This window comes from Panthera onca, chromosome C1 (assembly GCF_046562875.1).
Source record: "Panthera onca isolate mPanOnc1 chromosome C1, mPanOnc1 haplotype 2, whole genome shotgun sequence".
Lineage (NCBI taxonomy): Eukaryota > Metazoa > Chordata > Mammalia > Carnivora > Felidae > Panthera > Panthera onca.
In genome coordinates this window covers 165,008,040-165,020,352 of record NC_138346.1, presented here as the reverse complement: position 1 = coordinate 165,020,352, position 12,313 = coordinate 165,008,040, and the positions used below count along the sequence as shown (strand labels likewise).

The 12,313-nt window shown below is 34.2% G+C and overlaps 1 protein-coding gene across 2 annotated transcripts in view; it reads right to left on the bottom strand.

The window, feature by feature from the left end:
* The window catches only part of DEPDC1 (DEP domain containing 1), a 21,477-nt gene extending 9,164 nt beyond the window's left edge, over positions 1-12,313 (bottom strand). Inside the window, exons 1-6 of one of the 2 annotated variants that reach the window (XM_060625516.3) lie at positions 12,142-12,313; positions 9,799-10,064; positions 6,186-6,342; positions 5,616-5,734; positions 5,061-5,191; positions 3,642-3,689 (exon numbers count right to left, since the gene is read on the bottom strand). In XM_060625516.3, coding sequence (XP_060481499.3) covers positions 3,642-3,689; positions 5,061-5,191; positions 5,616-5,734; positions 6,186-6,342; positions 9,799-10,064; positions 12,142-12,189 — 769 coding nt within the window. In that variant the 5' untranslated portion in view covers positions 12,190-12,313. The remainder of the gene's footprint in view (positions 1-3,641; positions 3,690-5,060; positions 5,192-5,615; positions 5,735-6,185; positions 6,343-9,798; positions 10,065-12,141) is intronic. The other variant, XM_060625517.3, reaches the window with a different exon arrangement.

The window sequence follows — 12,313 nt, the reverse complement described above, 5'->3', positions numbered from 1 at the left end:
GAGGGCACCTTTTGGGATGAGCACTGGGTGTTGTATGGAAACCAATTTGACAATAAATTTCATATATTAAAAAAAAAAATTTTAACATTTATTCTTTTATTTTTTTTCTTTTTTGAGAGTGAGAGAGACAGAGCATGAGTGGGAGAGGGGCAGAGAGAGAGGGAGACACAGAATCCGAAACAAGCTCCAGGCTCTGAGCTGTCAGCACAGGGCCCGACGTGACGCTTGAACTCATGGACTGCAAGATCATGACCTGAGCTGAAGTTGGACACTCAACTGACTGAACCACCCAGGCACCCCAATATATTTTATTTTAAATAAAAATTTAGATATACTTATAAAAAGTGTCAAAAAGTTCTCCATGATGGAGCAAAGTTTAACAAATTCTGTCACAGTTCAAACATTTCAAAGAATTGTGCACATCACATCTCATTCTTTCTCATTATGTTTTCATTACAAATCACTGCGAATAGGGGCACCTGGGTGGCTCAGTTGGTTGGGCATTCATCCGAGTCTGGATTTCGGCTCGGATTGAGCCTCCTTGTGTGGCTCTGTGCTGACAGGGTAGAGACTGCTTGGGATTCTCTCTCTCTCTGCTCCTTTGCTGCACCCATGTGCTCTCTCTCTCAAAATAAATAAATAAACTCTAAAAAAAAATCACTGCAAGTAACTACTAGCATTTTGTCTTAATACTTATTTACCTAAAAACTGTATATAAGGCAACATTTGAAATATATTTTAAAGCAGTAAGGTTATTTAATGAGATTTTATTGCAATTCATTTTACAAAACAAAGAATATGTAGATAATGAAAATAATTCTTCCAAATTATCTTTTGTAAATTTACATTTTCATGAATAAATTTTGTCTGACATGAAGCATACCCTTAATGAGTTTAAATAATATCTTTACATTGCCATTTCATTAGCTTAATGTTCTTTTTTTAAATTTTTATTTTTTATTTTTTTAGAGAGAGCAGGGGAGAGTGGCAGAGGGGAAGAGAGAGAGAATCTTAAGCAGGATCCATGCTCAGTGCAGAGCCCGACGCAGAGCTGATCCCACAACCCTGGGATCCTGAGGTGAGCCAAAATCAAGGGTTGGACACTCAACTGACTGAGCCACCTAGGCGCCCCTAGCTTAACGTTCTTCAAAGAATCATGCCTGCTCATTAGTTTTTTACTCAGAAATAAGATCTGACTTCATATTACTGATGAGGAAACTGAAGGTTAGAGTAACTTGCTTAAGATGAAAAAAACCATTGGTGGCAAAGCTAGAATTAGAACTTAGAGCATTTAAAGCAAGACTCTGAGCTTTGAGGTCTAACAACATTTAAAGTGTGCTCCATGGACTACATAATCAGACTCATTCAATGTGCCTGTTAAAAATATGTAAGTTCCTCTGTACAAACCAGAGTTTATGGAGGTGAAGCTAAGAATTACTGACTTAGAAATGTTTGCTGCTGGCTCACTAATTTAGTAGTTTCCAAATGCTGAGTGTGGGAATCTTCACTAATAAGAAGCTTTTGAGGCATGTTTAGTCCAACTGGAATGAACCTACCTAATGAATCATCTAAATCAGAATCTTTGGCTAGTCTCCCTAGTGACTGTAATATGCACTCAGGTTTGAGAGTCACTATTTTATCTTTCAAGTTAAAATCTTTCTCTTCCCAAACCCAAATAATTTTACTTTTCTGCCAGCAAACTTTTGTATGGTCATAATGTGAGCACACACACTGAAAAAGGATTGAAGAAAACAATCACACACATTTAACAGCTTAAAGGCTAATATGGGTTTTATGTAGAGCAAAATAAAAATCTTTTAAAAAATTATTGTTAAAGTTTTAAGTTTATTTATTTGTTTTTGAGAGAGAACGTGAGCAGGGGAGGGACAGAGAGAGAGAATCCTATGCAGGCTCCACACTCAGCATGGAGCCTGACATGGGGCTCGATCTGTGAGATCATGACTTGAGCTGAAATCAAGAGTCAGATGCTTAAGGAGGATATAAAATATATTCTTAATATGTAGAATAAAAAAATGTGATAATCATTAGAAAATTTTCTAAGAACATACTCTTATTAGAATTAAAAATACAAAATTTATAGTTAGTGTATCTAGGTTTGAATACATATATCTTTATGTATCAGTAGAAGACTTTCAAAAGACTTACTTTCTCTTCTAAAAAAAAACTGGGGATAGTATATTAATCACTCATTCCTATATGTCACAGGATTACTGTAGGGGATTGAATAATAACTAAAAGTCTAAATGCTACCTCTAGCTAGATATATTGTTAAACTGGAATCCAGTAAATTGTATCTTTGCTATCATTTAGGTATAACATGGACTGGTAAGAAAGGGAAAAAAAAAAATCTCTAAATATGGGATATTTGAGAAATTCCTGAAAATATAAGCATTGGGTTGCTAACTATGAGCCAAAGTATAAGACAGAAGGGCAGTTAGGTGGGGGAAGGCAGAAAGAGAAACTCACAAATCAAGCTTATGATTAAGATCTTTACACCTCAGTTTGATAAATAAAATCTTTCTATAACTTACATTATTTACTTTATTGCTATTTATTCTGTTATTTTGTCATATTGACACCCAGTGGACAACAAGGGAATATGTACCTATCTTGAACATTATTAATAAAATACTCATTTCATAAGAACTAGAAAAAAATCCTTTTATAAAAAAATTATTGAAATATAATTTAACTTTTAATGATTTAGAAGCACATATTTCTGCATATTTTTAAAACTGATTTTTAGGGGCACCCGGGTGGCTCAGTCAGTTAAGCATCCGACTTCAGCTTAGGTCATGATCTCACGGTTTGTGAGTTTGAGCCCTGCATCGGGCTCTGTGCTGACAGCTCAGAGCCTGGAGCCTGCTTTGGATTGTGTCCCCCCCACCCCTGCTTGCGCTCGCTCTCTCTTCCAAAAATGAATAAACATTAAAAAAACTTTTTTTTAAATAAAAAAATTGATTTTTAAAGCAATTAGGGCTTTGTACTTGAGCCAGTGTCTCAAATTATAAAAATTAATTATCACTGCTCACTATTGAAAAAGCTTTTTTTCCATTTACTGATTAGTGACAGATCATTTTTTTTATAAACATAAAAGTTCCATTAATGTATCTTATGGAGTACAAGCATGTCATGAAGCAGCTCAGTGTTGACGCTGTGTACAATGGCAAGGGGAATGAAGTAGATTTAATGTGACTTCATTTCTGATTGAACTTTTCCACTTTATAAGAGCTATTACTTAAAAGTTGCTATTTGAACTCTATAGGCCTCACTAAGGCAACTGGTGTAAGTTATACCTAAAATCCTTTGATATCCACTAGCCTGTGATTTTATGATTTATGAAAACTGAGCTACAAATGATGAACTTAAATTATGAAATCACCGTCTGCATAGAAAAAGTTATGTACTTTATAATGCATTCCACATGCAAGGAAATGCGATCAGATCTACTAGATTGTCATTCAAACATCAAAAGAAATGGCATACTTTATCAGGATTTCTATGCATTGTTTTCAAAATTTCCTTAGCTCTTATTAAATAGTATAAATATATATTTTATATAAATATATTTTATAAATAAATATATATATACACATACACATTTTGTTTGTTTAACTTACAATTTGCCAGGCACTTCATGGCAGATAATACCCAGTGAGGAAGGTCATCTATACAAAAAAAAATTTTATATTGTTCAATAATATCACCTAATTTCCATGATACTATATTTAAAACTTTATGCTTATTATATATAATTACATACACACATATATATGTATATATGCATATGTATGTATATTACCAGGATTAACAATTATTATATGTTTAATAAGACATAAGGTGAAGACAATATTTTAAAATACAAGTTTAAAAGTCATAGAGATCTTGAGTTTGATTCTTTCCAGAATACATAAAACAATTACCCCCAAATTGAGGATATTTTGGTGGAGGGGTTCATAAATAGTTAATGTTCATACTTGTCCACTGCCACCATGTTTTCTTTATCTTAATTTCCATTCTGATTATAGGTATGCTATTTGAATATTATTGATTTGAGTGAGACCTATGATTGAAATGATATATCTAAATATTAGTGTGCTTTTAGTGAGGCTTGCTTAAAATCTTTCATTTGCTACTAACTGAAGTATGCTGCATAAAATCGAACTGTTTTTTGACACCAACACAAAAACCACATATACACTTAACTTGAAGAGTTTATGGTTATAAAGAATAGAAAGTTTGAATAAGAGAATATACTGGTAAGTATGTGATTTTAGGTAATTTAAGATGGGAGTGGTACAAAGCCATATGCATATGCAACATAACTTAAGTTTTTGCTTTTTGTTCCTACAATTCAAACTTTAAAGTTCTTGCCAACACAAAGAAACTCAAGTGATACATACCAGTTAATTCTACAGGCAATAATTGATTATAAAAAATGAGTCAACATTTTGAGATTTATTGATACATTTCTTAAAATGTTAAGTTTTAAATGTAATGCAGCTGGCTTGAATATATCATTGATTTTTCCATCTTATATCTAAAATCAATACATTATATATATATAAATATATATAATAAACCAGTGATCTTTAAAATACTGGTCTTGAGACTTTGGTCTTGAGGGTTTTGCATATGTCTTGACTTGTGTAAATTTATATATAACTGCTCATGTAAACTCCAAGAAGCCATGGACCATTTTTCTCTTGTTCATCACTAAATCTTTAGTATAATGCCTGGTACATTGTAGGCCCTCAATAAAATGTAGTTAATCAATAGTTTTAATTATATTTTCATACCTTTTGGATGTTTAACCTTGCCATTTAAAAAAAATCATGCATAAATACCATGAGAGGCTAATAGTACCAATAATATTCACTTAAATGATTACTAAAGCACTTATCATGATAATCTCCCCTTAATACTCTTTCAGTTAAAGTATTCTACTTTCTACATTTTTAGTCTCTCTACACCCCCACAATAGCTGCAACCTATGTTAGCAAGTTTAAAAGAGTCCAACTTCTTTTATTGATACCAACCTGATTTGTCTTGTAGTATAACTATTCCATGTTTACTTGTATTGGTCATGTTGTACGTTATGTATTGAGGAACTACTTGATTTGGATTTATGACTTCTTCTAGGGATGACACACCTAAAATGGTTTGCAGGCTAAACAGAAGAAAAAATACAAACTTCTTTTTTCTACATAAAATAAGTGGAATGGGATAAATATTAAAGAGTATGAATGGCAAACAAAGCCATCAGAATATTTTTCTTAAGCCAAACTGATAAAGGTTATAGTTAGTATCCACTTTCAAATATACTTACCTTAGTAACCTTGTAATGATTCCAATACAGACCCCGAACTATAGCTATATATAACTTTGACTCAAAGAAAAAACAAATCATACTGAAAACATTCTATTTCAACTGTACTAGAAGTTCAAGGGCACTTATTAAGAAATACAAATACAGGTTAAATTCTAAGCTTTAAGAACTAATCTGTTTTTTTGCATTTGTAGATCTCGATAAAAATGTCAAATTAACATTCTAGAACACTTTGGAACGTGGTTAGAGCTTAGTTTTAGCTTACTAGATCAGAATAATATATCTCCAAACTTCTTCAATATCTTCTGGGCTTATTTCTCTATTACCAACTGAGTTTTCTTGATCTTCATTGATTATTACATGGTTCATTTTCTCTATATTTTCCTGGAAAAAAAATTACTTTGGTTTAACATGCTATGCTCAAATTAAGGAAATATTGAACTGACACAATTCCTAATATTTAGTAATTCTACTAATAAACAGTCCACTGTGAAGCTGTAAGTTTAAGTGTCACCTGAAGGAATAAGGTTAACATATGGCAATAAAGCTTTTTGGTTTTGTAGCTGCCCCTACCACTCTCAAATCAATTTAAAACAAAACATGTTTAAGTTATACAAATACTGTTTCAGGTGTGTCTTACTACCATTTTTATTATTGTTCCCATGGGTTCTATTGTTCTACGGTAAAACATATACACATATTTTTGGAATATAATGTAGGTTAAGAGACTTTAGTATTGGCTTCAAATATTAAAGAACTATCTACTTTTAATGTTTTATAATTAAGTACATGGTAATAATATTTAAACTAGTGATTAGTAAAAAGGATGTTTTACCTGAGAGAAATGTAATCCAGATTTTTTAGGAGTTCTACGAGATAAATTTCGTAATTTAAAAATGCTATCTTTATCTTTGGAAAAGTTCTCTATGCTGTTTTTTCTCAATTCTGGATGCCTTCGTGGAAAACTTTTAAGCGGAGAATTTGCAGGAAATCTGGTTTAAGAATAATATGCAATTAAATAATGTAAGATCAGAAACAAAGTTTTAGTGTCTGTTTATCTTTTAAAAATCACAAAAGAACTGAATTTATTTATATTATTTATATTACCAAGGAAGGAAGATTCTACATAAATTGATTTTCCCATTAAACCTTTAAAAAACATTTTAATGGTTTCCTACTTTTTTAGTATATTGTATGTATTTTAACTTTATATCTGGATAAGTAAGAGTTATTATTGGGATCAATTCTGTTGAAGAAAAAAATAGTTCCATTTTCTAAATTTCTTTGACAAGCTATCTACTTTATATATATTTTCTGATCTTTGTCTGACTGTTCTTTTTCTAATTTCCAGAGCTTGGTCTCTGTTATTCCTTTTGACTATAATGCTTTTTCCCCCCTCCAGTATAACAAAAAATATTTCAAAGATACAAGAAAGTACAGAAAATAATGTAAACAACATCCAGATATGTAATCATCAATCATCAAACAATACAATATTTAACATTTTACTCAAGACTTCATTATTAAAAAAAAAAAAAAAAGACTTCATGATTTTTTTTGTTAATCAAATTCTTTGCTTATTCTATTTCTTTCTCTTTCTGAGGGAAGCCATTAACTTGCAGTTAGTGTGTTTCTTTCTTATTCATGTTTTTATACTTTTAATAAGTATACATAAACAACATGGTTTGGCTTTTTTTCTCTATGGTATTTATATATTAATATATAAGATATATGTATAGTGTATAAAATAAAATATGCTAAGTTTTTAGTGACCTCAGAAGTTCTTATTCCATGATCCTAAAAATATTTTCTTATACCAAGTTCCCATGTACAGTTGACCTTTGAACATGGGTTTGAACTGTGCAGCACACTTATACACATTTTTTGTATATACAGTACGGTATTATAAATGTATTCTCTCTTATGATTTTCTTTTTTTTTTTAAATTTTTTTTTAACATTTATTTATTTTTGAGACAGAGAGAGAGAGGGCATGAACAGGGGAGGGTCAGAGAAAGAGGGAGACACAGAATCTGAAACAGGCTCCAGGCTCTGAGCTGTCAGCACAGAGCCCGACGCGGGGCTTGAACCCACGGACCGCGATATCATGACCTGAGCTGAAGTCAGACGCTTAACCGACTGAGCCACCCAGGCGCCCCTAATTTTCTTAATAACATTTACTTTTCTCTAGCTTACTTTAATGTAACAATACAGTATATAATACATTTAACATACAAAATGTGTGTTAATTGATTATTTATGTTATTGATAGGGCTTCTGGTCAACAGTAGGCTATCACTAAAGTTTTTGGCGAGTCAAAAGTTGTATGTGGATTTTTGACCATGCAGGGGAGGGGGTTGGTGCCCCTAAGCTGTGTTATTCAAGGATCAACTGTATGTATAGTTTTGTTTTTTCAGTACTTAATTATTTAAATTTAAGCCCAGATATTGGGTAGGGAAATTCTCTCCTCCTTGTTCTTCAAAATTGCCTTGGACTTTTATATTACTAAAAAAACTTTAGAACCTGCTTGTCAAATTCTATAAAAAATTATATAGGGGTTTTGAATGAAATTGCATTTAATTTATATATATATCAATTTGGGGAGAAATGACTTATTTATGATACTAAGTCTTCTTTCTTTAAAAATGTTTATTTATCTTTGAGAGAGAGAGCTCATACACATGAGTGAGGAGGGGCAGAGAGAGAGGCAGACAGAGAACCCCAAGCAGGCTCTGTGCCATCTGTGCCCTTAGCACAGAGCCCAACATGACTGGAACTCACAAACTGTGAGATCATGACCTTAGGTGAAATCAAGAATCCAACGCTTAACCAACTGAGCCACCCAGGCGCTCTGGATACTAAGTCTTCTGATTCATCAACAGGATATCCTTCTTCACTTATTACCTTTAAAACAATTATATAATTTTCTCCAGTAAAGTCTCACACATTTTTGGTAAAGTTTATTTTTAAGTATACTTTATAAATTTGCTAACATTATAAAACACTTAGAGGCAGAGAGACTAGTTGAAGAGTTATGCAGAATTCTGGGTAAGAGAGAAAAATGGTTTAACAAAATGAACTATCAGAGTGAAGGGAGGAGTAGATCAGAGAACTGCTAAAGTGGTATAACAGAGATGGTCTGTTAATTAAATCATATTTAAAGGGGAGAAAAAGGAAAAGAATCAAAACAACTATAGGGAAGACAGTTAAGTATGGAGTAAGAAGATAAAATTTGGGTTAAGACATGATAGTGATTTTTCTATATGTTATATCTGGAGTGCCTAATGGGCAAAAATAGGTCTGAAGCTCAGGGATATATTTGGGTTGGAAGTTTGAAAGTTATAAGGAAACTAGGTGAAGACATGGCAAGAGATTGCCCAGGGAGACAGTGAAGTAAAGACAAGTCTAGGACCTTTAGAACCAGTAACAGCTAAAGGATGAATAATAGCAAAGGAGCTCACAAAGTGCCTAAGCAGTAGTTAAGACAGTCAGGATTTGTAGAGTGCTATACAAAAGGAACTACTCACATGTTTGTTACTGCAATTTACTTGTACAACATAAATCATCTTTGATACACAAGAATCAACTACTAAGACACTTCATTTGAAAAGTACTAATTTTGCAGAGAGAAAAAACATGGATATTAGAATCCAAAGACCTAGTTTAATGATATATAACATAGAACCCTGCACATGAGAGAAAAAGCAATGGTGCTGGCCTAAGGAAGTCAGAAAGGCTCCACAGAGGAGGCTGCAATAGAATTGACAGGAGAGCAAATGTATTTACTAATCTGACAATGTCTACAGTGTTTCAAGGTAGAAGAACATATTTCAGACAGATATAACAAGATTTACTGAAGCATGGTCTCATCTTCCTCATCTGTAAAAAGAAGTTAATACCTAACCTGCTTAGCTAGTCCAGGGATTAAGTAAGAAAACATGTAAATCATACAGCAGGTCTTCTGATATATGGTAAATCCTTAAAAAATATTCTCTTTAACCTATAGTATATTTCTTCTGTTATTTATTATATAAAGTTTGCTATTATTTCATTTATCACATGTATTCTTAGGTTATATGAGATTATGTTACTTGGAGGCAAGGACCTGTGAGAATTTGTCTTATAATTCTTGAATCTATGAAACTAAAGGTTAATAATGACCTATCCTTGAAATGTTACAGATTTCGGAATATGCAGAAGTGATATCTCATTCTTTCCTCCCAATACTTATTTTATTATATATACTATCTAACATTTTAAAAGTTTTAATTGTGTAGCAATTAACTTTAAATTCTAAGTGGTTTTAATTGTACTAAGAGCAGTAACAGTTTTATAAAGAAAACATGTTTTTTTCTGAAAAAGCTGCAATTTTAGTAAAAGTATTATAGAAGTGGAGTTAAATTATATTGTTAAGTAATTCAGTTTTGTAGTTATTTATCTGTTTAGTACCTGAATAGCTGACTGTTGTCGTCAAGATTTTCTGATCCCCATCTGCCTTTGATATCTTCAATTACATGATTCTTAAGAAATTTTCTTAACAATTGGATTGTCTGTTGCCTTGTAACTTCAGGACCAAAATTATTATTATTTCTTAATAGGTCATAAAGCCAGTCCACTGCTTCTCCTGCTGTAAAACAATTGCCATATTTTTTAAAGTGTTGCCTGTGTTTTCTTAGAGGCATTCCTGCTCGAAAAGATGTTGTAATTTCATTCCACTGCAAAAAGAAAATATTAAAAAAGAAATTAAACATTGTGCTGATTCAAAACAAATTAGACAAAGAACATTATTTTATTCATATCTGATTACATCATAATTCGTGAAGAAATCATTGATCTTATTTACTATAGAAAATTTTATATATCATACTGATTTCTCTTTATTAATTCTGGCATTGTAATAATATGTCTTTGTAATAGTGTAAAAGCACTTATTGGCTGGTTGGCTTATTTAGGAAACCTAGAAATAATGAAGAACTGTAATGAACTTGCTTCTTAACCTTCAACAGAGAAAGTACCCTTTTTTTTTTTTTAATTTTAACTAATACTAGTAAAATGCTGGTAACATTTGTGTCAGACACTGCTCTACATTCATTACTTCACTTTCATTCTCACAATTCTATGAATAGGTACTATTATTATCCCGTTTTCATATAAGGAATATGAAGCACAGAGAGACTGATAATTTGACCAAGGTCACAGAACTAAGTGATGAACTCAGGCATTCAAACCCAGGTTTGATTTATTCTACAACTTGCAGTAATAACTACCAAGCTGGCCAAACAAAATTGATGGCAGGCAGTAGTTTTACTGGTAAAATACCTTTAATGTTGCAATATCTTATATATTTATTATAGTATTTTTTAAACGTTTATCTTTGAGAGAGAGAGACACACACACACAGAGAGAGAGAACGTGCGTTGGAGTACAGGAGAGGGGCAGAGAGAGAGGGAGACACAGAATCCCAAGCAGGCCTCCAGCTGTCAGTGCAGAGCCTGAGGAAGGACTCAAACTCAGCAACTGGGAGATTCTGACCTGAGCAGAAATCAAGAGTCCAACGCTTAACCACTGAGCCACCCAGGCGCTCCAATATTTACTATAGTGTTTCTTATGTAAAGATTCCAATAGTGAACACAGAACAGATGAGGCAAATTAAGTAAGCTTTAAGTCCACTATATATTTAATAACACTGATATACCTATGTTTTAAAAAGATACTCATATTTTCTAAATTGTCCTCAACGCACATTTTCAAGGTTTGTGGCGGCTAGAACAGCGGAGAACTAAGGTGGTGGTGGTGGTGTAAAATGAACACATCACTTTTTAATTGAAAAATCCTCCATTAGAGGCCAAGAAATCTGACTTGTAACCCCAACTGTGTGGCACCACAACACAAAACCTAAGAGTTGAAAACACAATAACTGTATTCTTTTCTTCCCACCACACCTCCCCATTTCACACATTTATTTACTCAGGAAACACTGAGCTGTAGCCTATCCATAGGATCTATACATCACAACACACGTTCACATGCAGTATCCTCTCAGGATATCCTTAAGGTAGATATGCATCATTAGCCCTACTTTCCCAATGTGGAAACTGAGGCTCACAGCGGTTAAGTCACTCTCCTAATGTCTCCTACCCCGTGGCGCTGTATTCTCTTGGTTTGAAAATTTAAGTGCACAAAGACTCTGCACAAATCCAGTGACTACCAACAGTGGGAATTCCTGACGAGTATCTTAAACACTCTGGGTTTAGTTTTTAAATGGGCAGCTGTTACCTACTGCTATTCAGTCGGTAGATCCTGCATTAAATTCTACAGGCCCCGCAAAACGAAGCTGTCGCATTCGGACTGTCCCCATTCTGACACTCCAGAGTAATGGAACTCTGAATTTTTTTTTCTATCCAGATGGGGGGAGAAAATCAGACGTGGGGAACGGCTAAAATCATAATATTCTCTGATGTTCCAGGGCAAGCTGACAACTGCAGGCACCGTTGTCGCCCAAACAAGGCCAGAGTATGATGCGCCATCCCGGGGACGAGACCCTTTGGACAAACGGCTCACAGGGAGGGACACAGCCCCGACCTCCAGGTAAGGGGGAGAGGCGTGTCCCGCAAGGGTTTTTTGATACCGGTTTATTCCCCGCCCCCCTCCCCCGACGTCTCAGAAAACCAAACCCAAACCAGGTTCTGGGACCCTTCTGTCCGCCCCAGGCAAAACTCCGAACGCTCTCACGTAAAGTCGGTGGCGGCCACGGCTGCGGTTGGCCGGTCTAGTCGTTCTGCGCTGTCTTACCAGCTTGGTGGCCCTATAAGGTCCGGGAGGCACACTCCGACTCTCCATTCCGCCCGCCGGGCCCGGAGGTCTGTCAGCGCTCAGCGCGGTGCATGGCGGCCTTAGGCGACTCTAGGGCTTTGGGGGCCCCGACGGCGGCTGGCTGGGAACAACCGTCCGCCGCGCCGCGGAT